Source organism: Lissotriton vulgaris, chromosome 8 (assembly GCF_964263255.1).
Source record: "Lissotriton vulgaris chromosome 8, aLisVul1.2, whole genome shotgun sequence".
NCBI lineage: Eukaryota > Metazoa > Chordata > Amphibia > Caudata > Salamandridae > Lissotriton > Lissotriton vulgaris.
Genome location: NC_141696.1, coordinates 1558253462 through 1558278616, shown reverse-complemented (window position 1 = coordinate 1558278616; position 25155 = coordinate 1558253462). Strand labels below are relative to the sequence as shown.

Genomic DNA, 25155 nt, shown 5'->3' with positions numbered 1-25155 from the left:
TTCGATCGTTTATTGAAAGTCTATGACAAAAACTGCCATGAAAAAAAAATAATCTTCTTTTTAATAAGTGTAAAAAAGTCATATGGCGCACTCTAGGTGTGAGATTTAAAGTCATCAAGCCATGTTTTCAATTAATAAAAGATAGATTAATCATTATTTTCGTGTTCGTAAGCTTTAGGTAATTTCAAACCGACAAGTAAATAGCAACAACCTAATGAAAACAAGCAGCTCAACAGTTCTATGGTTTTCAGGTCTGCTACATCTTTTCCGAAATGAGCAAGAGAGCTAGCAGTCCTCATCCCGCTGGCAGTTCAGGGTAGATCAGGTTGTATTCTGGAATACCATGAAAACAGTATTGAATGACCACAATATCGTGACCAAAATATCGAGCAGCATCACACTGAGAAGGTAAGTGCACAGAGGGAGGTACAGATTTCCTATTCTTAACCACACATCTAAGTACCTTGGTGATCTATATATCATCGAGGTACGTAGATATGGAGTTACGTATAGAAAGTCTATACTTACTTACTTACCTGTCAATATTGTGGTCCTCGATATTCTGTCCAGATTTTGATCATTCAGTATTTCGAGCCCACACAATAGATCATTTAGGGGCTACACACTCTAGTGAAAGGATATATTAAATGTTGACAATCGAAGTGTTGAAACAAAACTGTACCCAATTCACACATTTGCATCCCCTGAACATGTCCAACAGAGGAATGCTTCTTGACTCATCAAAATTTGTGAAAGCCATGTTTCATGGGATCATTATTGTCACCTTTCACCACTTTACCTGTTGTGATCCCGTGCCTGTGAATGCCTTACCTATCCAAATATCATACAAAATATCCAAGGATGGAGTCAGATGGGGGATCAGGACTCCAGCTCCTGTGACTGATCATGAAATTCATGAATGTATTTAGTGGGGATTTGATTTGATTTGAGGTTTTGTAAAGCGCTCATATGCCATAGGCATCTTGGCGCTAGCTTTTGACACTAAGTGGGGCCCTGATTAATTGCTATGAACAAAGGATGTGACAAAGGAGCAGAACGCACTTGTGCATCTTACTAAAATCACTCTTTTCCTTAATACAGGGGAAGAGGTCAGTGTTGTGATGATCCCAGACAGCATCAAAGAGGAGGAAGAGGCCTATCCTTTGGCTGGGCAGATCCCAGAGCTAATTAAAAGCATTCCCTGCCCTGCTGGTAAGTCCTCTATTTCTCCTTCAAATCACATGACTATGGTGTGTTACATCAAGAAATTGCCATGTGTGTAATGGCGATTTGGTCATTAGTATGGCATGATAGCTCTGCCAGTTTTCCAAAGGTACTGCCCATTCCATGCCATCCTTTCTATCTGAGGCCACAGTCTGAAATATTGTTTGAAAATATGTTAAGGGTGTTGTTCTTTATCTTTAAGGTTGTGTGGTTTGAGACCTACGTGTGTTCATGGTTAATCAATGCTTTTACCTGTAGGGGTTATTGGTGCTTTTATAGCAGAGCGCGAAGGTGATTTGATGCGACTTGGTCATGATGTCGGTATAGACTAAAAAAGAGGGAGCCAGAGGGGTTTGCTAATTGCTAGTGTGACTTTCTGCGCTTGCTGTGGAGCTGGCTATACGTAGCAGACTTGAAGCCCGATGTGATCAGCGGTCTTTTAGGCTTGAGAGTGAGTAATGTAATATTGATTACGGCAGTAGACCTTGTGATTGAGACACTGTGGGTCATTTGTCTGTATCCTCTGCCTACTATGATGAGGCCAGTATAAAGGGTTTCACACAGAGCTATTTGCAGAGTGACATTGTAGTTTTTTTGGGTCCTGGTGAATGCCCCTGAACCCGGCTTGGGGTCTCTGAAGGGCAGAAACATGTTGGCCTTGATGCTATAGGGAGTATTCTTTCCAAACTCTGGTATTATGGTTTATAATCCTGTCCACTTGAGGCACCAGAATAAATTGAGTTTCCGCCTACCAGAAGACACTCCTGAGCGGGTCAAATGTTGTCGGACCATTATTAGAAAGGGTGCGGTATATCCGGGAGACACCTCCCTTCCCCAGGTTCCCCGTCATGACCTGAGCTTCTAGTGGGCTAAACACTGGAAGTGTCGTGCCTGTTGTTATATGAGCCCTGAGGGCGTATTGCAGCTGTAGGTATTTGTAGAATTGTGAAGCATGGAGGGTTCAATGCCCCTGCGGGTCTTGGAACATCCTAATGTGGTTGCCCACTTATATGTTGCCCAGTAATGATATGCCAATGTAGTCCCATCTTTTGAACCCCTCAAGTGCTGTCACCTTCCCCAGCCACTTGCCCTGCCAGAGAAGCATGTGTTGACTTAGTTTGTTATCCCACCGTGTGTGTCTTAGGCTTAGGGCAGCTCGTCAGGCCAGCAGGATGCCCTGGTCACCGACGGTACTGTTCTAGGTATTGGGCTGCCATATAGGAATGCCTGAATTTGAGAGAATTCCATGTCTTTGAGCTCTGTTTTATAGGCTGGGACAGACCAGCCCGCGGTGAATCAGTCGTGAACTACAAGCAGTCGGGTGGCTATGTACTATAGATAAAGATCAGTCATGCCCATGCCTCCGTCGAAAGGCGGGATTGGGCTAGGACAATACGTGGTCTCACCCCTCCCCATTGAAGCCTGTCCATCTCTTTAAACCAACTTTGTGGGAAGTGGAAAGGGGTGTTCTGGATGATATATAAGAAGCGGGGAAGGATCATCATCGTAAACAGAGCTTCTCTCCCTAGTGGGTTGAGTGGCAGGGTTAGTCAGCGCCTAAGATACTCTTTGGCCTTTTTAACGAGTGGGGTAATGTTTAATGCCCATTCTGGGTGGGAGAGCAGGACAGATATTTGAATGATTGCCCCCTGATGGGAATGGTTGATTGCCAGTCAAAGCACTTCCTGGAGAGGTGATGGGCTACCTAGGTTGATTTTGCTGGATTGAGCCGGAGGCCTGAGATGTTCTCAAAGGCTTGAAGGCACCCAGGGCGAGATTAGGCTGGGTCTGCCCAGATGAGTAGGAAGTCATCTGCGTATAAAGCTATTTTTTCAGTGTGATAGCTTCCCCAGGACCAGCCCTGGATTGAGTCAACAGGCCGAATAAGGCACGCCAAGGGTTCCATCGCTAGCGCAAACAGAAGGGGCGAGAGGGGACATACCTGCTTCTTTGAATCGGGAATGCCTCCGAGAGGTCTCCGTTTGGTGAGCACTTTGGCTATGGGGTTGGAATAGAGGACCTGAACGAAGCGCCGAAAGTGTTGACCTAGGCCCATCATTGTTAGTACGTCGCCCAGGTAGCGCCAGTCGACCGTGTTAAAGGCTTTTTCAAAGTCAACAAGGAGGAGTGCTAAACAGAGGGTAAGTAATAGGTGGTGCCCAAGAGCCAGGGGGAGACGCCGCAAACAATGTCTGGTGCTGCGCTGGCATGAAGCCGCATTGGTCCGGGTGGACCAGTTTATTAAGGAACGGGTGCAGGCATTGTACCAGAAACGTGGCATATATCATTACCTCAGTGTTAATTAGCGAAATCGGCCAGTAATCTGCACAGGCTGACGAAGGCTGTTGAGTTTTGGGGATAACTACAATGGACGCCATGTCTGTTTCAGGGGGGAATGATCCAACTTTTGCAACATGCTGAAATAGATTGGAGAGAGGCGGGACCGATAAGCAGCATAGTATTCTTGCTGGAATACGTCCGGACCTGGCGTTTTCCTGGCTGGTAACGAGGAGATTGCATTGTGTATTTCCTGTGGGGAGAAAGGGACGTCCAGGCCGGTCACATCAGTGTCTGTTAGGCGGGGTAAACGAACCTTCGTCTGGTCAAGCATGTCTGGGAGGGAGGCTTCAGGTTTACCAACGGAATATAAGTGGGCACAGTGTCAGCAAACGCTTGCGTGATTGCAGTTAATGTGTGCTTGGGGGCCCCGGAGAGGTCATGGACTTCAGGAATTATTCGGTTGACCCGAGGGTACGAAGCCAGTCTATGCAATGGTTTCCCATTCTTGTCGTCCCTGCCTTATACTCGGGCAACACAAGAGCGCTATAGCATCTTGGCCGATTCTAACTAGATTTGTTTGATCACTTTGTATGCTTGCGAGTTGCTTGTCCTGTAAGTCGTCTGGGGTCCTGGTTGGTTGCCTGCGCTTTGAGAAGGGTCAGTCGGCTATTCTGGGACAGTCGCGGTGCTTGAACCTGGCCTCTGGCTACTCCCCGGATAATAGCTGTACTTGCCTCCCAAAGGGTGCTCGGGGATAGATTAACTTTTAATGATACTTGCTTATTATTGCTTTTTACATGACTTGTCATTGGATCATTCTTGGGAGATAACTGTGTGGCACATCTGAGATGAACAAGTTTAATGTGTTCTGTTGTGTGACCTGTTTAGACGGTTAGTACTAATAAAAACCCCTTAATAGCACCACATGTAAGGTGTGTTAGGTGTTTGTGAAATGTTCTGTCTAATGTGTATCATCAGGAGTTTTTGGTGCATGAAGGTATCTTTGTATAATTTCTGATAGGTTTTTGATGTGGGAGTATTTTTTGTCTGGATTTTGAAAAATTGAGCAAAAATGTGATTTCAAGAGAGGAAACTAAGTTCTCAAGTTAATAAAATTATGTGAAACGGGTCTTATGCAGTAGTGCTATTTAACCCTTTCCGTGCTGCGAACGTCCAACGGTCGTCGCGTGCACTACCTCGCTGGTGCTGCGCACGACCGTTGGACGTCCGAATCCCGTTAGCGCGATCGAACGTCCGCACTGGGGCGGAATGTTCGACGCGCTAAACGGGTTAAAACTGTATAATGAGCATGTGAAAACAAAGAGGTGTGTATCCATTGTGTCTCTTTTCCTTAACTGTTTATTACTTATGTGCGTAAAAATATTTTTATTCCAATCTAGTTATTGCTATCTAGGTGTACGTATCTGAAGGCATTCTCACGTCAGCTCAGGAAAAGAAGCACTCGCAGACGCTTTGGAAGTACTCACAGATGTTTTGAACAGTGTGTGTGTGTGCAATGTGGTTTATTCCCTGCATTCTGCTTCTCTTTACTAGTTCCCCAATGTCTGTTTCCTTCTTCTAGGCTAGTGTGTGCCAAGGGGGTCTCCTGTGCTTCTGGTTCTCCTATCTTGTTTCTGCTCCTTCTTATAATTCTGTTTCCTACTCCTGCGGTTCAACCTCTTTGTTTTCTTCCTCTAATTTCCTATTTTATGCTTGGTAAAAGAGCCCAGTACCCTCCTCTGCTTCTGTACTATGTATTTGTCCTGTTTCCATTCTCTGCTTGCTCCAGTAGCGCTACGTTCCCGTTTCTTGCTGTACGTGTCATCCCTGTTTGTAATTCACTTTGATTGTCTATGGTCTCCTATTGTTCCCTCTTTTGATTTTCCCTTTGATTTTGTAACCCTCTTTTTATTCTGCCTGGTTTCTCTGGTTGCTCTCATTGGTTATGTTTTCTGACTCATATTCTGTTCCTGCTATTTGTTCCTATTCCATTCCTTGATTCCTGTTTTCTCTTGGTCTGGATCTTTCACCTAGTTCTGCCTGTTGTCCCTGATTGTCTCTCTTGCTTCTGTTTTATGTGAACGATTCTGGATCCATCCCATTATTTATGCTTCTACGCCTAGCCGTGGTTCTCTTCCTGCCTCTGGTTCCCCCCTTTTGTTGTAGTTCTCTGTCTTGTTCATTGTGTTCTCTCTATTTTACTCTGCAATCAGGAATCATCTGTAGTCTGATTAAATGGCTGAGTAGCCGTGTTGTTATCTTTACGCTGTGGGTCCATGATGCTGATACGTTTCCACCATCCAGTTGAGGGTGGCACATGTAAATTTAATTATAGCTTCATTTCACCATTTTTTTTAAAACACATTTTTTATACCTTCAATACACTAGATACTAAGAACCTCTTTTGTTAAATTCTCAGGTTCCTCACATTTAGTTCTGAGGAAGACCCCGTCGTAAGGATTTAAGCAGCCTACTTTGTTTTTGGGGTCAAAACGTCGACTGCGTCACTGTTTTATGTCAGTTTGATCAACAGTGCTTTCTCACTGTGATGGTATATTCCTAATCATGGCTATGTATTTGTCATCATTCAACTGTGAGGATTAAGAAAGCCGTCTTTATTGTAAATAAGGATGTGATGGATATAATGTCACTACCTTTCCTTTACACTTTTCCAACCCTCACTTTATGCACACTACCATCTCCCTTCCTTTTCTCCACCTTACTTGGGGCACTTGTTTGGTACACACTTCCGATTCCTTTTCTGATTTATAAGCATCTCAGGATGTTCAATGTGATTAAATAACATTGAACAATCTAACTAAGGTGTACAAGTGTATTAATGCTTTATTAGGAGTGTTGCTGTTCATGGACCGCCCTACCCGCGGTTGCAGACCCTTCACTGTGACCTTTGCGGTTCAACTGCCGTATTATGAGTTGGTCTGCTTGCCTTTCCCCCGGCTCGCAGTCGGGGGGGAAAACAGCTGCCCTAGAGCGGTACAGAGAAGCTACACTGCTGTTTATATTATGAGTCGGCTTTTCCACAAGCTGACAACAGCTGTGGGACCACCGTCTAAAGGTCGGCAGAAACAAAGGATTTGAGGTGCATACTCACCCCTTTCTTGTTATTTTTAGCAGCAGTCGAAGTTGATCCCTTTCTCCAGGTCCCCCCTCCACACAGCAGCATCTACACCCCCAAGGAATAGGACCCTGTCTGCGGGGATCTACAGTTAAGTCCTTTTTTTATACCATATACCCATTGCCAGGACTGCACGCATATGGGTCAGACTCCGACAATGGATAGGTGGTATTTTTCCACATTCATCTTGCATATGTGTGCATACGACAGCTATTCAGTTGAAATACTCAAACATGTATCGATACATATGGAAAACTACTCACCACCGCCGCAAGACTGCCGCTGTAACACCTCAGACACTTCAGTCAAGTTGTAATACGGCTGTCTGAAGACCACCGGCACTGCTGTGTCCTTGTGTCCAAGGTCTACAGGCAGTCAAACCTCAAAACTCGTAATCAGGCTCTAAGACCCAGCAGTCTGTCAAATTTGGTGTAATCCTGTTCAGCCTTTTTCGTGGTATTGCTGTTCAATCTTCGTATGGAAAATTGCATGGGGGAATTTCATTTTGGGACCTGCCTTTTTTCTGTGCCTCTAGTTGATAGATCACCCCGAAACTTTCCAGGTAGGAGCTGAGGTGGATGAACTTTTGTTTTTGGAAAGTTTTGTGAAGATTCCTCAAACAGTGTCACAGCTAGTAATATTAAAAAAATGCTTTTCTATTGTAACTAAGTTCTAATATGTGTGGAACACGTCTTAAAGGAAGGACTACTGGACTCCAGAGAAAACTACTTATGTACTTTCTAAAATTATTGCATCCAGATGGATTGATCATCACTGACAATACCACCTGATTACAGAATATCTCAAGAGAGCTCAGGACTGCATTGATTCCACATTCCAAATGGAATCTTCACTAATTTTTTGTTTAACTTTGTTTTTATTGATTTTGCAACCATTTGTAGATTTCAGTGTATCATTATCCTTTCTGTGTTCAGTCCACATTTTTAATAATGGAATCTTCACTCATCATGTTTTTTGAAAATCCAGCATCCTAATTTGTGCAGCCACTGAGCAAACAATTTTGTAGAACCCGAGGAAGGCAGAAGCCGAAACATTTTAGTGCAAATTTATTTTTGTTCTTTGGTTAGTGCATCTGTTCGAGCCACATAGATATCCAAGAAAGACGTGATGCATGCCGCCCCCCTCGCCGATCCCCTTCCTCCCTGCCGGCTCAGTGAGAGTGTGTGAGAAAGTGGCTCTATATATACTGGACCAAACTACGGTTCAGTGTGTACAGAGTCCACAAACCCCAGAGGTAGAACAGAGGTAAAAGTCAGGGCTGACCTTACTCTCAAAAGTGGTAGCTTGGTCGAGCAGTAAGGCAGTACCAGAGGACAGTGTAAGGCATTTGTTGTACACACTCAGTCAGCAAAAGGTTTCACACACGAAACCACTCAAGGACTGAACTCCTCTGAACTCTGTTTTTATATCAAAAGATATAGTTGTTTTATTTTTAGAATCAACAGGTATCAAAATATACTTTTCTCATTTATGAGTGATCTCAGATAATTACTTTGCAGTAGGGTAATAACTTTGTAAACACAATAGGTACAGGGGTTGCAGAAGGCAACACCATTCTAAACACAATTTAGCATTGAGCTCAATAGGTTTTTCTACACTAATACAGTTGACTACTTTGTAGATTATTTTTGTAATTCCAGGACTGGATCCTAGATTCAGTCCTGAGGTCTAAGCTGTAAACATTTTAGTACAAACGTTTTGGTTATTGCAATGATTTTTAAGGAATAAAAAGATATTTTAAAAGTTCACACTTAAAAACTTTTCTGTGAAAATCTGGCAATGTTATCCAATGGGAGAAAATTCAGGTTACAAGTAAAGTATGTTCTCGTTACTTTTGTAATCCAGTACTGGGCTCCTAGCTCCAGCACTGGTATCTCTACTTAAGACAGGTAAGTAATTACGTTTCAGTAGTTGGTATGATTTTTAAGGAATATTTCAAGTTTTCAAAAGTAGACAGAAGAAATTTCACAGAAAAGCAGACAATGGATTCCTATGGGGAAAATTCAGGTTACTAGTAAACCCGGTTAGGATTACTTTGGCGATTCAGTACTGGGCTACAAGGTACAGTACTGGCTTCTCTCCTGATCACAGGTCAGTACTTCGGAATTCGGTATTCAGCTGATTTTATAGGAATATTTTAGAGTTTCATAACTTCACACTTGGAAGGTTTTTCGAGTCAAACCAGTCCATGTAATCCTATGGCAGGTAAGTGAGTTATCGGTTTCCAGGTGAGTGCTCGGCTGGTGAAGTTAAGGTTCTGGGCATGTACTCAGGGGTCCCCCAGGGTCAGGTAGTTAGAGTTGGTACACCCTCAGCGGCACAGGGGCAGCTGGGTGCAGAGGTAGTTACGTCCAATGTTATCCAATGAGAGGCAGGGGGCCTCCGGTTGGTGGCTGCTGGCTAGCAGGCCACTCGGCTGTGGGAGCTGGGCTCCTGGTCACTTGCTCAGGGCAAATGGGGAAGTAGGATAGGACACAGGGTGCACAGCCAGAGGCACTCGGGCAGCTGGGTGCAGGGTGCTTTTGAGCCTTCCGGCGCTCAATGTTTTACAATGGGAAAGGTAAAAATGGAACAAAGGCTGCAGACTCGGGGACGGTGATTCTTCAGGTGCGACCACCACTTCCAGAGGTGAGTTGGGATTGTGGAGAAGAGGTAGGTACAACAGCAAGATCAAGTATGTCCCAAAAGAAATAAACACAGATATGTCAAAAGTTTAAACAAGGAGCATATTACAAAAACACAACGCAATTAGGATAACCTAAACAATCGTTATGTCAGCTAACACATAGACCCAAAGTTTGATATATCAAAAAATCATTTGTACAATTTATTATATATATAAAGTTAAAATACAGTTTGCTCATAAAATTCATAAAAACATAATCAATCAATGCATAATTTTAGAAAACAAAAGTCGACGCAGCGTTTCGGTGATTTCAATTGATGTTCACCTTCTTTAGGACAGTTTTCAATTTATAAACTATTTCAGTATCTAAAAGCCATGGTTGGAGCCACCGTGTTTATTTTTATCAAGGTGCATAGGGCATAAGCTAAAAAACAACTTCTCAAGGAGCCTAATACGGTCTACTGGTCAGTCGCACTTGGATGTTGCCAAAACTCGAGGTGCCGTCATGGGTAGTCTTCACCGAGTTATATTACTGGTACTGTGATTTGGCAGACCAATCTGTGTAGGTGAAAGAGTATATATATTTCTTTCTTTAACCCCTTCGATGCTGATGACGAGCTCAGCTCGTCATCACCCACGGGGGTCGTGTGCTGATGACGAGCTGAGCTCGTCATGGTGCCACTAAAATGGCATTTTCCAGCACTGGGGGGGAAAACGCCTAACATCCAAGTGGTTAAAAGACCTTGATTATAATGTACGGCCTCCCTGCATCCAACCAACTTTCCTTTTCAATCCGAGATCGGATTGAAACGTCCTGATGATGATCCCAGTGTACCCTTGAGCGCGGGATCGAAACGTCGACCTTTTGTAGTAGTTATACAGTAAAACCAATGTGTATCAAATTCCTGTATGTACTACTCTGGCAAAACACTTGTAACATCAATTTAAAAGTGTCCAGATTGCTCACTTCTCTCTTGCCTGCGATATCTTCTTCTCCTTACAACTACTCTTTATTCTTCACCTTCTCTGTCCTGCGGTGAAAGCACAGGATTGTGCTCTCTAAATGTCTCTTATGCATTATACAATTCTACTATCGTTTTGAAAATAAATTCCATGTCCGGCTGGACTTGGATAAATATATAAGCAGCTCATCACAGCTTGTCTTATTATCATTATTGTATATCTCTGAACTTGCTTTGGACCACTGTCCTTTTGAAACTATTTGAAGCTTCCCCCTGCCCATCCTGGGGGAGGAGACCTAGCACCTCGCCCAGGATGGGCATTGTTTTAGGCCCAGGAGAGCGAGGGGCTCTCCACCCAGAGGTCCAGCAACATGTCTGCTGCGTGGCAGCCATTGCAGCCACTCAGACCAGACGTGGATTGTAGGCTAGGTTTCAGGGAGCATCTCTAAGATGCCCTCTGTGGTGCATTTTACATTAAATCCCACACTGGCATCAGTGTGGGTTTAATGTGCTGAGAAGTTTGATATCAAACTTGTCAGTCTTCAGTGTAGCCATTATGGTGCTGTGGAGTTTGTATTACGATCTCCCAGCACCATATACTCTTGATGGAATCACTATACTTACAGTGCCCAGGATTGGCCCCGGGTACTGTAGGGGCACAGGGCTCATGCACCTGTACACACACCACTGGTATAGGGCACCCAGCTAGAGGGGTGACTGATGTATGCCAAGGCAGTGGGTTTGTGGGCATGGCACACAGGGATGTGTGCCAGGTCGACTCTTTGTTTAGTTCTGTACTTAAGACACTCAACCTGCAAAGGCAGTGTGTGGGTGTCAGGGTACATGGCCCCTAAGGGTGGCACAATAAGTGCTGCAGCCCTTAGGGGTCTTCTCTGGTCACCATGCCTTGGGTACCTAGGGCACCATTTACTAGGGACTGACAGGTGGGCAGAGATGCCAATTGGGTTTTAGGTTCAATGCAGTTTTAGGGAAGGAACAAAGGCCCTGGCTACCTGGTTGGTAGGGACCCAGGGCACACTCAGCCAAAGCACATCAGCAGTTCAGCAAAAAGTGGGTGCATACCAATACAAGAAAGATGGCACTTTCTCACAGAGTGTCTTTGGAGCCCCATCCCCCAAGACTTAGTTGTTTCTCTGCCCTCAAGATATATTGTTCAGAAGGCCCATCACCACCCAATAGAGAATGGCGGGATGGTTTGGCCGGAAGCACTAGGGATTGACCATCTTTCACCATGACGTGTAGTTTGGAAGAACACATATCATTAGCAAAGACCATCTTCAGTAAGAGGTTCCTCGTTTGTCTAAAGCATCCCTATCATCTGTATCTTTTGTCCATATTAACCAAAGAGCATTGAAACTATTACTGCATGGTGGAAAAAGACCTCACTTCTCTGTATGGCTAGCAGTGGAATTTGGCCTTAAACCATAGCAAATATCCTACTGTTGAAGATTTGAAGCATGGCTTTAGGCTCGTTCAGCTCTTCATTATGTCTTGGAATGCTCATTATAATGTAAGTACTGATTGTCGTCAGCAGTAAATTTGTCTTATTCAAACTGAGTTGCTTTATAAATGCAAGAATATTAAATTTGAGTTTAATATTTGCATATTTTGAGATACTTTGCTACTATTTCTTCTGTCCAAAGTAATAAACAAGGACTCCTAATTTAAGTTTAGTAGTATAGCAGTATATTGTCCTGTAAATTAATCATTTTACTACTCTTGATAGTCAGTTCATTCTTTTTTTGTGCTGTGCTCTGTTTAAATTGTATTGGTCAATGTGTATGGAGGATGTTTTCTCTATGTACTGAGTGACACTGTGGATGGCACGGTGCTGACATTGAGGACCTGCTGCGCTGCACAATTGCAAACTAAACCGAGGTGCTGGCTATTCTTTAAAACTACTGCCATCATTCTGTATATCATATTTTCTTCGAAATGTTGCCCTTCCGTTATTTCACCTTCCACAGTTGTTGAGGAATCTGACTCTTGATTCACCTCGAGGAAGTATCCTTTTTTCACCCCTAGGCTGTGTGCTTCACATCTGTTTAAGGACTAATTGTTCACATATGTTTCATATAGATTCCGGTTTTGTTAGAATGGACCCCCGCTATAAAGAAACTAAAACAAACTTTATACAAAAAGTGTTTTTTCCTTCCCCTGCCAGGAAGGAAACCGAATCACACCTCCAATCTACTGTGAAAAGGAGCAATTACCTAATTTTGAATGCAGTGAAAGTAGTATTAGAGTCTGAAATGTGCCGGTTTTACGTATTCCAGGATTTCCTTCTCTCTCATCTGAGCCTGAGGTGAAGTTTATGGATCCTGTTGATGGAGGCAGAAGACAAGACAGCTGCAGTGTCAGCACAGGTAATGGAAGATCTGTCAGCATCGTTTCACAATTACGGGTGTGGGTGACTGTTCACTTTTTATGCCCATTTGTTACTACAGTCTCTCTCTGATCCCCTTTAATTCTGAGTACATTATATGATACTACATTTGTACAGTGAATCTTCTTTTTATCTTTCATACATGTGACCAAGTTTATCCAGAATCTGATTTATTTTTCAGTCTCTCCTTTCTGATAGATACATCTGCCAGTGGATTACTCACCTTGTGAATATCCCCTAGCGTCAGCAACATTCGGAAATTCTTTCGTAGCAGAGGCACGGCATCGCGCGCGACTCCGCTGACGTCACCGACACCATATTAGGCCCACGCTGGCGTGATGACATCAGTTCCCTTTTTTCCGCATCATCAACGCTAACGGTTTTCTAGGGATCGTCCGTAGCTATTGCAGTAACCTTGTTACTTTGTTATAATTGTGCTTCATTGTCTTCTCTCTCGACATGTCTTCGAAGAAGACCGGGTTTAAAGCTTGTGGGGATTGTGGCAAAACCATGTCCATTACGGATCCTCATGAATGCTGCGTATGGTGTGTAAGCTCCGACACCTAAGGCCCTTCGGGAGAGAGAAACCGAGCTTCTCGTGGCGAAACTTAAAGGCAGAAAGAGAAGAAAAGTTCGAGGTCGCGAACTCTGCGTTCGAGGAACAAGGTCTCGTTCGAGGTCGCTCTCCGACTCGACCTCGGCCCATGCTTCGAGATCTTCAAAAAAGAAACATAAGAAGAGGACCCATGAGTCCTGGCATCACTCGAGGAAGGACTCGGGTTCTAAGCCGAAGTCACAGGTGAAGCTGGTTGAGAAGGTAGTGGTGTCTTCGGCTTCGGTAGAGCAGGACGCCGGGGGTGAAGTGTTGCATGCGAATTCGCCAGGTTCACCGAGGCAGATATCGAATCCATCCGGTTCCGTCCCTTCCTTCAGGTCGGGAAGAGGAGGTGGTTGGTGAGGGAGAGACTCCGTTGCCCGCGTGTCCGTCGACTCCGGTGCACCAGCCCGAAGAAGAGGTCGACGTCGTATCGACTCCGTGCCCTCAAGAGCAGCCCGGGGGTTCGTACCCAGCCTTCCCGGCTCCAGGTCAGGATCCGACGCAGTTCCTGAATGCAATGTTCGGGATATACTCCAGGGCTATGTACCCCACTGGGGCTCCTGCTGGTCCCACGGGTCCGATGGCGTTTAGTCTGGGCGTTCCCCAGACCTATGCTCCTGCGCCCTTTATGCCGGCTCCAGCGCCGCATTGGCATTTTCCGACGCCGGCGAGGCCTTCGACTCCGAAGCCGTCGATGCCGAATCCATCAACTCTGATGCCGAACCCTGAACGACCTCATGTGAAACTGCCTCGTCCGACGTCGTGATCGGCACCGGCTCCGATGGAGTCGACAGTGGATCTGTCGGCATCGTATGTGAAGCACAGGTCGAGGCGTGAAGCCCAGAGGCTTATGGAGGAGGAAAGGTTTCGTGAGGAAGAGATGGAAGAGGGTGAGCTGCAAGAGTCTGAGTACCCATTTGATGACCTGAGGGTGGCTAGTGGCCTGGAACTGTCTCCTGAGTGGGATATAGCCTCAGTGGCGGATGCACCCTCTAAAGATGTGGCTCCATACCATGTCGTGATAAGGAAGGCGGCAGACTTACTGAACATTACTCTGCCTACTGCTGAGTTTAAGTCAAATATTCTCACGGAGGTCCTTCATTCACCATCTTCAGTGATTGAGCCAATGCTGCCATTAAATGATGCCCTAGCAGAGCCAATTTTAGAAGTTTGGAAGAAACCTTTATCAGCTCCTGCAGTATCTAGAGCGGTTGCCAGGGGATATAGAGTTGCTCCTAATGACCCGAAATTTTTGACCACACACCCTCTGTCTGAAAGTTTGGTGGTGCAGGCTGCCTGTTCCAAGAGATCAACGGGAGCTTTTCCACAGGTTCCTGCAGAAAAGGAGTCGAGGAAACAGGATTTCGATCCTACAAGTCAACTCAGCCGCAGCAGCAGCAAAACACATGGTACAAGGCATACAGGGTCGACAGAGAACTCGTCCCAGAGGTCGTCAAGTCGCCTCCTCCTCTTCTTCCTCTTCCCCTTCCCAGCCCCCTGCCAACACAGCAAAGCAGCCCTAGATCCGCCATTCCGGATCATGCGGGCCCAGTGGGGGGCCGGCTTACCCATTTCCTACGAGATTGGGAATTGATAACAACGGATCTTTGGGTTCTCAATCTCGTGGAGAATGGGTATGCTCTTCCCTTCCGGGAGTTTCCCCCAAATTACCCTTCTTGCCAGGGTTATTGTTCAGAGGACCAACTGCTTCTCCTGCAGAAAGAAGTTGTGGCGCTGTTCAGAAAAGGTGCGATAGAGGTGGTTCCAGAGAAGGAAAGGGGTCAGGGATGCTACTCCCGGTATTTCCTGATCCCCAAGAAGGATGGCAGGCTTCGGCCAATCCTGGATCTCAGGATCTTGAACTTGTATCTGACGCAGGAGAAGTTCAAGATGCTCACCCTTGCTCAGGTTCTTCAGGTGCTGATGAAAGACTGGATGGTGTCAATCGATTTGCAGGATGCGTATTTTCATATTCCCATCCTGAAGTTGCACAGGAAGTATCTCCGTTTCACGGTTGGGTCGCAACACTACCAGTTTGCGGTCCTTCCGTTTGGTCTTACTACTGCGCCTCGAGTCTTCACCAAGTGGAGAAGTGTGGCTCAAGTGGTTGGAGCGGCAGACCCTGATGCAGAGGTCTGGCCCGGACCAGGGTTCAATTCCCCGCCTCGGCGGGTCTTGGGCTCAAATTTCCCCGGACCTGACAATTCTCGCCTCGGTGCCTATTCCAATCATGGAGTCCCACTCTGTAACTCTGGGCAATAGCTTGCTTAATCTCCACAACGGCCCCTCGCAGCGGGATGCCTGGCTTTCACCTTGGGGATGCCCAGTAATGGGTTATCTCGCAGGGGAATACCAGGACGGGTTCCCTAAGCAAGCGCTGGGACGCTTTCGGGCAGCCATGCGCTCTACAAATCAAATTTCATTTCTACAAATCAAATTTCATTTCAAGGTGATGGCAGTGGTGGCAGCACATCTCAGGAAGTCGGGGATACCTGTATTCCCGTATCTGGACGACTGGCTGATCAAAGCAGAGTCACCAGAGAAGGTGCTCCATCACCTGCAGGAGACAACTCAGTTGTTGCACAGGTTGGGTTTTCGATAAATGTACCCAAATCTCACCTGGTGCCCTCCCAGCGCAACCTGTTCATAGGTGCGGTACTGGACTACTGGACACTACTGTATGCCATGCATTCCCTCCTCCTCAAAGGATTTGTGACATACAGGAAATGATTCCTTTGTTTTTCAATGGAGCGGTCGTTCCAGTCCTGAAGGTCCTTCGCTTGCTCAGTCTGATGGCTTCTTGCATTCTGCTGGTCAATCATGCATGCTGGCACATGAGGGCACTCCAGTGGTGCCTCCGCGGTATGTCAACAAGCAGGGAGGAGTGGGGTCGCAGTGTCTCTGCAGAGAGGCTCGGCGTCTCCGGTCCTGGGTTCAGAACCATCAGATTTGTCTGTTGGCAAATCATCTGGCCGGAGTTCTGAACGTTCGTGCAGACACTCTCAGTCGGCAGTCCTCCGCCGACCACGAGTGGAGGCTCCATCCAGAGGTAGTTCGTCCGGTCTTTCAGACTTGGGGAACTCCTCTGGTGGATCTGTTCGCCACTCACGAGAATGCTCACTGCCCGTCATTCTGCAGCCTCCAGTTTCCGATGCAGGGAGCCTTGGGGGACGCGTTTCAGTTGAGTTGGGACCCGCAACTCCTTTACGCGTTTCCTCCCATACCCTTGATTCCTCGGGTTCTGAGGAAGGTTCGCCAAGACCGGGCCCAAGTTATTTTGATCTCCCCGGATTGGCCAAGAAGGGTGTGGTACACAGATCTTCTCCACCTCTCCTCGTGCCCGCCGCTCCGTCTCTCTCACAGGGCAGATCTCCTCTCCCAGATGGAGGGGCAGGTTCTACACCCCCACCTCCAGACCTTACACCTTCATGCCTGGAGATTGAATGGGGCAACCTGAGTTCCTTTTCTCTCCCACACGATGTGGTGGATGTCATTTTGTCAGCCAGGCGTGACTCCAGTAAGTCCATTTATTCCTATAGATGGTCTAAGTTTGTTGCTTGGTGTAGGGAGAAATCCATTGACCATTTAAGGGCTCGTTTGTCCAATATTCTTCAATTTGCTCTTTACTTGGCCCAGCAGGGTTTTGCTGTGAGAACTATTAAGGGTTATTATCGGCTTTCCTTTGTTTGCCGGACCAGCCCTCTTTAAGTCACCTATTGTTTTACGGTTCATCAAGGGCCTTACCAATACATTTCCTCCTACTCCTTTTATTGTGCCTCAGTGGGACTTGAACCTTGTACTTACTTTCCTGATGGGTTCGCCTTTCGAGCCTTTACACAAGTGTCCCTTGAGGCTTTTGTCTTTCAAGACAGTTTTTTCTGATAGCAATTACCTCGGCAAGAAGGGTTAGTTCAAAGCCCCCGTTTTTATCCATTCATGCTGATCGAATGGTTCTCAGGACCAGGGCTGCTTTTCTTCCGAAGTTGGTAACTCCTTTCCACCTGTGGCAGTCCGTTACCCTCCCTACCTTTTATCCTCCCCCTCACCCTTCCAAAGAGGAGGAGAGACTTCACCGCCTGGACCCTAAGAAGGCGGTGAGCTTTTACCTGGACAGGACGAGAGAGTTCAGGTCGGATGACCAGCTGTTTATTGGATTTGCTGGCTGCAGGAAGGGGAAGGCTGTGCACAAGCGCACGCTATCAAGATGGATAATTTTATGCATCAAGATCTGCTACTCCCTGGCGAGTAAGGAATCTCCAGAGGGTATAAGGGCTCATTCCACTAGAGCTAAGTCTGCATCATCTGCTCTTTCTAGAGGTGTGCCTGTAGAGAACATTTGCAGAGCTGCGACTTGGGCCTCCCTCCACACTTTCGCGAAGCATTACTGCTTGGATTCCGAAGTGAGGAGGGACGGCCACTTTGCGCGTTCTGTCCTTCAAGATTTCTTGGTATAGCGGAGTGGACACCCTCCCCCGGGAGAGGGGACTGCTGTGGGAATCTATTCACAAGGTGAGGAATCCACTGGCAGATGTATCTATCAGAAGAACAAGTTACTTACCTTCTGTAACGCTTTTTCTGGTAGATACCATATCTGCCTGTGAAGAACCGGGATTTAAACCCAGCGGCACAAGGGGCACGCCCAAAGTCTTCGGGTTCACCTGTCTTAGGATACAGAGACCCAGGATACTTCTTGGTGGCGTCAAAGATCAAATTTATTGGCTGCAGCCAGTAACAGAGGTCCTAGAAGTACAACACAGTGTATGTTCTCAGGAGACTGCTCAACTTTACAAAGCAAGCCATCCCTTTGTATACAAAAAATTGTGCTTCAGGCAAACATTCCTTATTTACAGTTTGACCACTCACATGTATCCACGACAAAAAGCATTGCATGATGACAACCCATTTTTCAGTTTGTCCAGCCCATAATTAATCATCAAACAAACCCATGATAAACATTCTTCTTTAGACAAGCCGGACAAACCCATAATAAAAGGACCACAACCCACATCATAAATAGACCATAAAGGAAGAAACAGAAACAGATAGAAGTAGGATAAGGCATGTTTGTGTGTGGTAAAACTTTACGATGTCCTGTGCTATGATCCTTAATCTTGATCAGCTAAAGGGCAAGAACTGGTTTGGAAAGGTCAGCTTCAGGCAACAGGGTCAGTTCACTCAGGTCAAACAGGAGTCAGCACAAACTCAAGCTAAGGTGTACGTGTCCTTAAGACTTGTTCAGCCACAGTCATCGGCCTATGTGAGGGCAACCACAAAATGGCTGCCATGCACAAAATGGAACCCGAGGGTTCAGAACGAAATCTTCAAATACACAGGGAATCCATCAGAGTAACATGACGAAAACACTCATGCTTGCTGAGCTCACTGTTTACGGTCCGCTGTTAACAAAATTGCAACAGAACCACGACCTTTATGACCCAGGTTCAGAATTCACGGAACCTCACCTGTGGATTCCTCACTGACCCACCCGCCTCCCCGTTGTCCACTCTTCTATACCGGAGTAATTGTAATGCAATGTATATTTATATATATATATATTATTATCAAAGGAAATGTTTTATTTTAAATGTTTTCCTGCATTGGCTTCACACTGTGTGTGTGTTTTATCTTGACATTTGTGTACTGTGTATACTGTATATATATCTACTGTCATCGGTCCGTCCGTGTGCCTCGAAGGCAAGGAAAAAAGGGCGGAACTGATGTCATCACGCCGGCGTAGGCCTAATATGGTGTCGGTGACGTCAGCAGAGTCGCGCGCGATGCCGTGCCTCTATGACGTCGCCCACGTCGGCACGAAGCTACGAAAGAATTTCCGAATGTTGCTGACGCAAGGGGATATTCACAAGGTGAGGAATCCACAGACAGATACTGTATCTACCAGAAAAAGCATTACCGAAGGTAAGTAACTTATTCGTCTCTTCCAGTAAATTCAGTCTTACTGTTACATTTCTCTTTCCTCCAGCACCAATTCCCATTCTCTTCATCTAAATAATCATAAGCAAATATATTTCCGTGTATTTTTCATAGAAGCCAGTACAAGACAAAGTAGAGATACAAAGAAAATAGAAAAAAGCACCAAAAAAACCCAATTTTTCGTGAAGAAGTTTAAAAAGAACTGCAAAGGGTTAAAGCAAATCTAGCTCTTGTGAAAGCAATATATTTGTCATTGTAAATACTTGTATTTTTAAGGTACAAATTAGTTCTTATTCTCTTACCAATTTCAATTTTCTTCTGGCACATTGACTGTCAGTATATTGTAATGATGGCTTTTGTAAGACTTTTTTATGTGTTTATTCATTCCTTTTTTTTGTAATCTGCTACTTTAATCCAGAGAGGATCAAAGCATTTTACAGAAAGACCAAAAACATGGATATTGCACGTTTACAATATAAACTTGTTGGTTTGTTCTTTTAACAACTATATTGATTTTTTGGGGATATGGGGGTTGGCAGGCAGCACTGTCTCCTGTAGTGCAGCAGACAAAGGTTCACGGCAAAAGAAGAATCTGAATCAACCGCCTCATCTAGGAAGGGAAAAGTCGAGTAACAGGGATCGCATTTATCTTTGAAAGTTAAATAACTTAAAATAGTGGTACATATCATATGCATCACTGTTTAGGTATCACTGTAATAGTGACTTCGCCCATTGATAATTGTTTGTAAGATTGGGATGGGGGTACATTGGCTTAAATTGGTTTGGAGTTGTTTTGTAACACTTGAAGATTTCATTTTTCCTAAGCTCATTCTGTTACAAATGCTCCTGAGTTTTAACTACGCTTACTTTGGAAATGAATAGCTGCCATTGACATGCTAGCTTCTGGAGTGTTTTATCATCCCCTGTTCCTTGTGAAGAACTCACTGAATACCAGCATCTGATAACCTTCTGTGAGACAAATAAGAGGGTCACTTTGTAATCACTTTTACTTGATAGTTCCTTAGAAACTGTGGATATTGTTGGTAACCTCACCCTTGAATTTAATAGATGCTTCCACGTTATAATGTCTCTTCTCCTGTTATGGCCAGACTGATGCTAATAGTGTTTTATATTACTCTTCCTCTTGATGGCAGACAGTGTTATGCAACTCTTTAGCCACTTTCATTCATCCCGTCCCCCAGTGACTCTTGGATAGAATTGCACAATATTAAGCCTCTTTCACTCTCTCTCTTTTACCCCCCCCCCCTCTTTCCCTCACACATAGGGACATAAATACACTCGGCCAGTGTTTCCCAAACTGGGGGTCGGTTGCGGGCCAATTTGTTGTGGGTCGTGAAAGTCCAAGCAATAACTAACGATGTTCTTAAACTCTGTATTTAACTTGTCACACTTACTGAGCTTCAAAGCAAGGGGTTAAATGCCAGACTATATTTTCTGACAAATTGCTGCTTATTTTCTTAATACGGTGATTGTTGTTTACAAACTCCTCTGCCTTTTCAGTCAAAGAAATAAAAGTAATGTGAATTATGTGACAAACTTGCTGGGGTACAGAGAGTGTGAACAGAAAGTCTGTAGGATATCTTTTTTTGTGTCACACCACAAAATGTAAATACTTGTAAATGACCTGTACACATTAAGCAGTCGGGAAAGCAAAAATGAAGCTCATTCTTGGTAATTCTAAAGTGTGATAGAAGCACGTTTTTATTTAAATCAAAACAAATTAAAACACTTCATTTGGTGATGCACACATGATAACTATTCACTGAAACCCAATTTCCTCACACCATCATTTGTTTTCAGTATAGTGTTTTTAGTAAAAATGTGTGTTTATGCAAATGTAGTGGGCATTTCAATAGAAACTGTGCTGTCTGTAAATAAGAGTGCTTTGCCACCCGATGCTTTAATTACATAAAAAAATCTCCCGCCTTTTGGCCATCATGCTAGGTGGATCGCAATAGTTCATTCTTCTAAAAAGTGGGTCGTGGTTCTAAAATGTTTGGAAAGCACCGGACTAGACTGATCAAATTGTCATTTTAACCAGAAATAATTATTGATGGCTTTTTACAGGAATGGCAGAAATCGCATCTCTTATTTCATCAAACATGAAGGAGGAAGCAGAGGCTTGTCTTGCAGCCCATTGGAGCTCTGAGGTGAAAGGAAACATTGACAATCGTAGTGGTGAGTAAAGCGCACCTGCCTTAAAATGCCAAGTACGTGTTGTCCTTCAAGCTTACATTTCAATGGTATTTATCGGCCAGAGATGTAAAGGATTTGTGGAATGTGTGAGGCAATTGACCATGCTTGACCTACTTCCTGTGTTTGTTTCTTTCATGCTATCCTTCCCTTTTTTCCCTTTCTTTTTCTGTCCCATCCCTACATTTCCCATTGTTCGAACAGTCGCTTTCCATTTCCATATAAGATTAGGAACTTTAAAAGGTTAGCTGTTTGCCGTAAGATTTTGGACGAGGAAGCTTCTGTTAGTAATATCTATTATGTTCTTTTGAAAAACTCAATAAAGAGATGTTAAAAAAAGGAAATTATGACTGTTCTGCTCATTTATAATGACAATATCACTATGCCAGGTAACAGAGGTTCACAAACCACAGCTTAATCTGTGATTATTTTGCTTGTTTCATTTCCCCCTGGTTCCCCTCTGTTCTTTACTCCTTTAGTGGATTGTTGGTGAGAACTGAATGAGGCATACATCTGAAAGTATTTTCATTTCTCAATACTCTTTCTTTGTACACTGTTTCCCACCTCACTCTCCACCAGGAGCCTCCTGGGTGGTTGACCTCGCCTTTCTTTCCACTCATTTAGCCACGTTGGACGGCTGCCTATTTAAGAGGTGCATGCACGGGCGTATCTATGGTGGTAGCGTGGCAACACCAACCTGTCCAAGCCCTGCAGGGACCAAGGCCAGAACTGTTTCAGGTCACTCTCTTCGTTCCGATGCATATATACAGAGGAGATACATGGATCAGTTACTGGGAGTCAAGACCCCCACTGAACCAAAGCACCACAACTGCAACTGTTTTTGTTGCACACATGGTGAAGGAAAAGGGTGGCTCCAAGTGAAAACACCTGGTGTCTCTATTAATGCCTATCTTATTAGGTGGTGAATGGCTTACTTTTAAGCTCTCACTCTCAGCTTTATTCTATCTACTATGGTGATTTGACACCACGCTAGAGCAAATTGGGCCATCATGTATTCCTTTGTGGAGATTTTCCAGCTAAAATCTCGTATCCATGGTAACATTTATCTGCTTACATATGACCTCTGGGTAACTGCAATTCAAGAACCGATTAATAATTATTTTCTGCAAAATGAACCAATAGATAAAAATGACACCGCAATTGATCTACATATGATTTAATCAATAATAGGTCTCGAGCTCCCAATTGTTGATCAGATCACCTGGTGATTGAGTTTGACGTGTACCTTCATCTTTGGATTCTACTTTAGATTACAGCTGTTTCTCTTCCTGATAGGTCAACTGCCTCCTCCAAAAAGGCGAATCCCTCAAATCACACCCTGTGATTCCTCTTTCTTCAGTTGGATGTCTTTATCTAGTTTTCAGCCTGGGAGGAAAGCCATTAGACCTTAATAAACCCCTTTGTTTTTCTGATATGCTGGTACATTTAAACCATGAATTAAAAGCTGCAGAATGTTTCTGTTCTTTCATTGCCAGCACCTCATATTCCTCTCTTACAATGTATTCTGCTAACAACAAAGAGAGATATTTCAAATTTTCAATGCTTATGATTTCCCTCCTTCAAATAAATTCATCATTCCCTGTTAGGATCTTGACAGCATCTCTATTTCAAGGTTCAATAGTGTTAGGAAAGTTATCTGTGTTGGAACCGATGTCTCTCTGGCTATTACCCCTTCTCCATTCCCCCCCTCCCCCCCCCCCCCCGAATTTCACACTTTTTTACCAATGAACAGCTGTGCTCATATGACTGATATTTCCTGCCATTAAATCCATTTCACACATTTACTGATGTCCTGCATGCTTGATATGGAAGCAGGATACAGCAGTTTGTTGCTCCATTTTGTACAAAAGTAAATCATTTACATGACAGGGTGGTTGATTCCTCTCTTATCTCTTTTTTTTATTTGATCTCTTTTTTCAACATGGTCTGAACCAACTAGTCTAGGAAACTGCCTCCCTATTTCTCTGCTACAGGAATGAGATGTTTTCGATGCCTTTGTCACAGACTCCACCCAGGTCGCAGCACAGAGCCCACACTGGTCGCGGCTTTACGCGATCTTCGGCTTGTCTGTCTGATTTCATTGGGTCTCGCCTACAGACCGCTTCAGGCTGTCTTTTTGCAAAACACCTCTTGTGGGCAGTAGCTAAACTTAACAATGGGTTTATAGCCAGACCATTGCATACCACTGTTTTTGTCTCTCTTATTTGCTCACCTCTTATTTGATCACTTTACATCTTCTTGTTTTGTCCCTTCCCTGAAGTATAGCTTTTTCACAATTGTTTTATTCCTCCCACCTCTCGCATTCAGTGTGAATCGTTTTCTTGCTCTGTTCCTTATGCAGTCAACCCTCCGATAGCGCCCTCATCCCATGCTGCTCTGTTATCCATAGGTTTCCCACTCTGTCCTTTTTGACTTTTTTTTTTTAATTGTTTTATATTTATTTGCTCTCCAGCATCAGCTACCTTATGGCTCCCCCATATTGACTTCTCCCACATCCGCTCCCTACATGTGCTATTCCATTACACCCTCACCCCTCCTGTCATGATCCTCTACAAAAACAATATTATTTTTTTAAGGGTCCAGCATCTGCGATTTGCTGCCCGGACACTCTACTTTTAAGACATGCATATGTGTGTGCGTGTATATTTTTTTCAAACAGTGGTGGTTGGCACTAAGTAGTGATAGTTAGGATTGTGTTGCCATAGGAAATGCATTTTTTGTGTTGCTAATAACTTTTAGTGCCATTTGACGAATCTCTATAAAACAGTCTAGAAAAGTGCTACTTTTTGACCAGTTTGAGCGTGGAAAGTTTTGGGGTAACCAGTTAAGCGGAGTCCAAGAAAATAAAGGGTTGGGGGGTCCCAGAATTGTTTATTCCCATTCATTTTCCCAGGGGCAGCTCTAGGCTCATGGAGGCCCTGGGCAGGGAGGAACGTAGGTAGGGGTCCCCGGAAGAGGGGGTCCGGGCGGGGCGGAGCACGGAGACCAATGAAGAGGGGGGGGGGGTCAGGGTGTTTGGTAGTGAAACAGAGCTGGAGGCCACCAAATCCCTGCTGGGGGCCGTCACCCAAATATGTATCCATCCTCAGAGGATTAATATATAAAGGATATATATATTGGCGTGGTGGCCCCTTGGGTTTGGTGGCCCCTGGGGTTTGGTGGCCCCTGGGGTTTGGTGGCCCTGTGCAGGTGCTCAGCTTGCACATGCCTAAGGCCGCCCCTGATTTTCCCATAGGCACTTCAGACACAGCTACAGCCTAAGGCGCTGATAGGATTTACACCAGATTTGGCACAAAGCAAGATCTTGGTCCAGAAAGAGTGCCTTTCGGTTTTGCCTGCTCAGTGCCTGTGCTGTGCTTGTAAAATGTCTTGGAATTAAACAGAAAAATATATCTTTAAAGGTCTTACAGCCTTCACATTACTTACCATTCATAACCTTCGAGCTCACTCCAATCTTCTGGCTTCTCACAGGTCAGCATCAACAGGGTCACGTCATCAGATTTCACTTCCTCTTTCCTCTGCTGTTCCCTGGAGCTTAGACCAAGTACTGTTTCCGGCTTAGCGCTAGTGGGGCCGGCGTCCTTTACTTTACTTTTGTCCCTGCACTCCGAAAATATTGGAGCTCTTTACATGATGAGCCAGTTGCATTATACACGTACACATTCATTTTAGGCACAAAGATATTGAGTGATTTTTACAGAATCACAGGATGTTGAGCATCCTACCTAAACTCGA

The 25155-nt window shown here is 44.7% G+C and overlaps 1 protein-coding gene across 3 annotated transcripts in view; it reads left to right on the top strand.

Annotated features, from left to right (window-relative positions):
- Positions 1–25155, top strand: part of LOC147700402 (uncharacterized) — a 136238-nt gene that overhangs the window by 63368 nt on the left and 47715 nt on the right. For all 3 annotated transcript variants that reach the window (XM_086935753.1, XM_086935754.1, XM_086935755.1), the window contains 3 exons: positions 1102–1212; positions 12547–12636; positions 21274–21384. In XM_086935753.1, coding sequence (XP_086791879.1) covers positions 1102–1212; positions 12547–12636; positions 21274–21384 — 312 coding nt within the window. The remainder of the gene's footprint in view (positions 1–1101; positions 1213–12546; positions 12637–21273; positions 21385–25155) is intronic.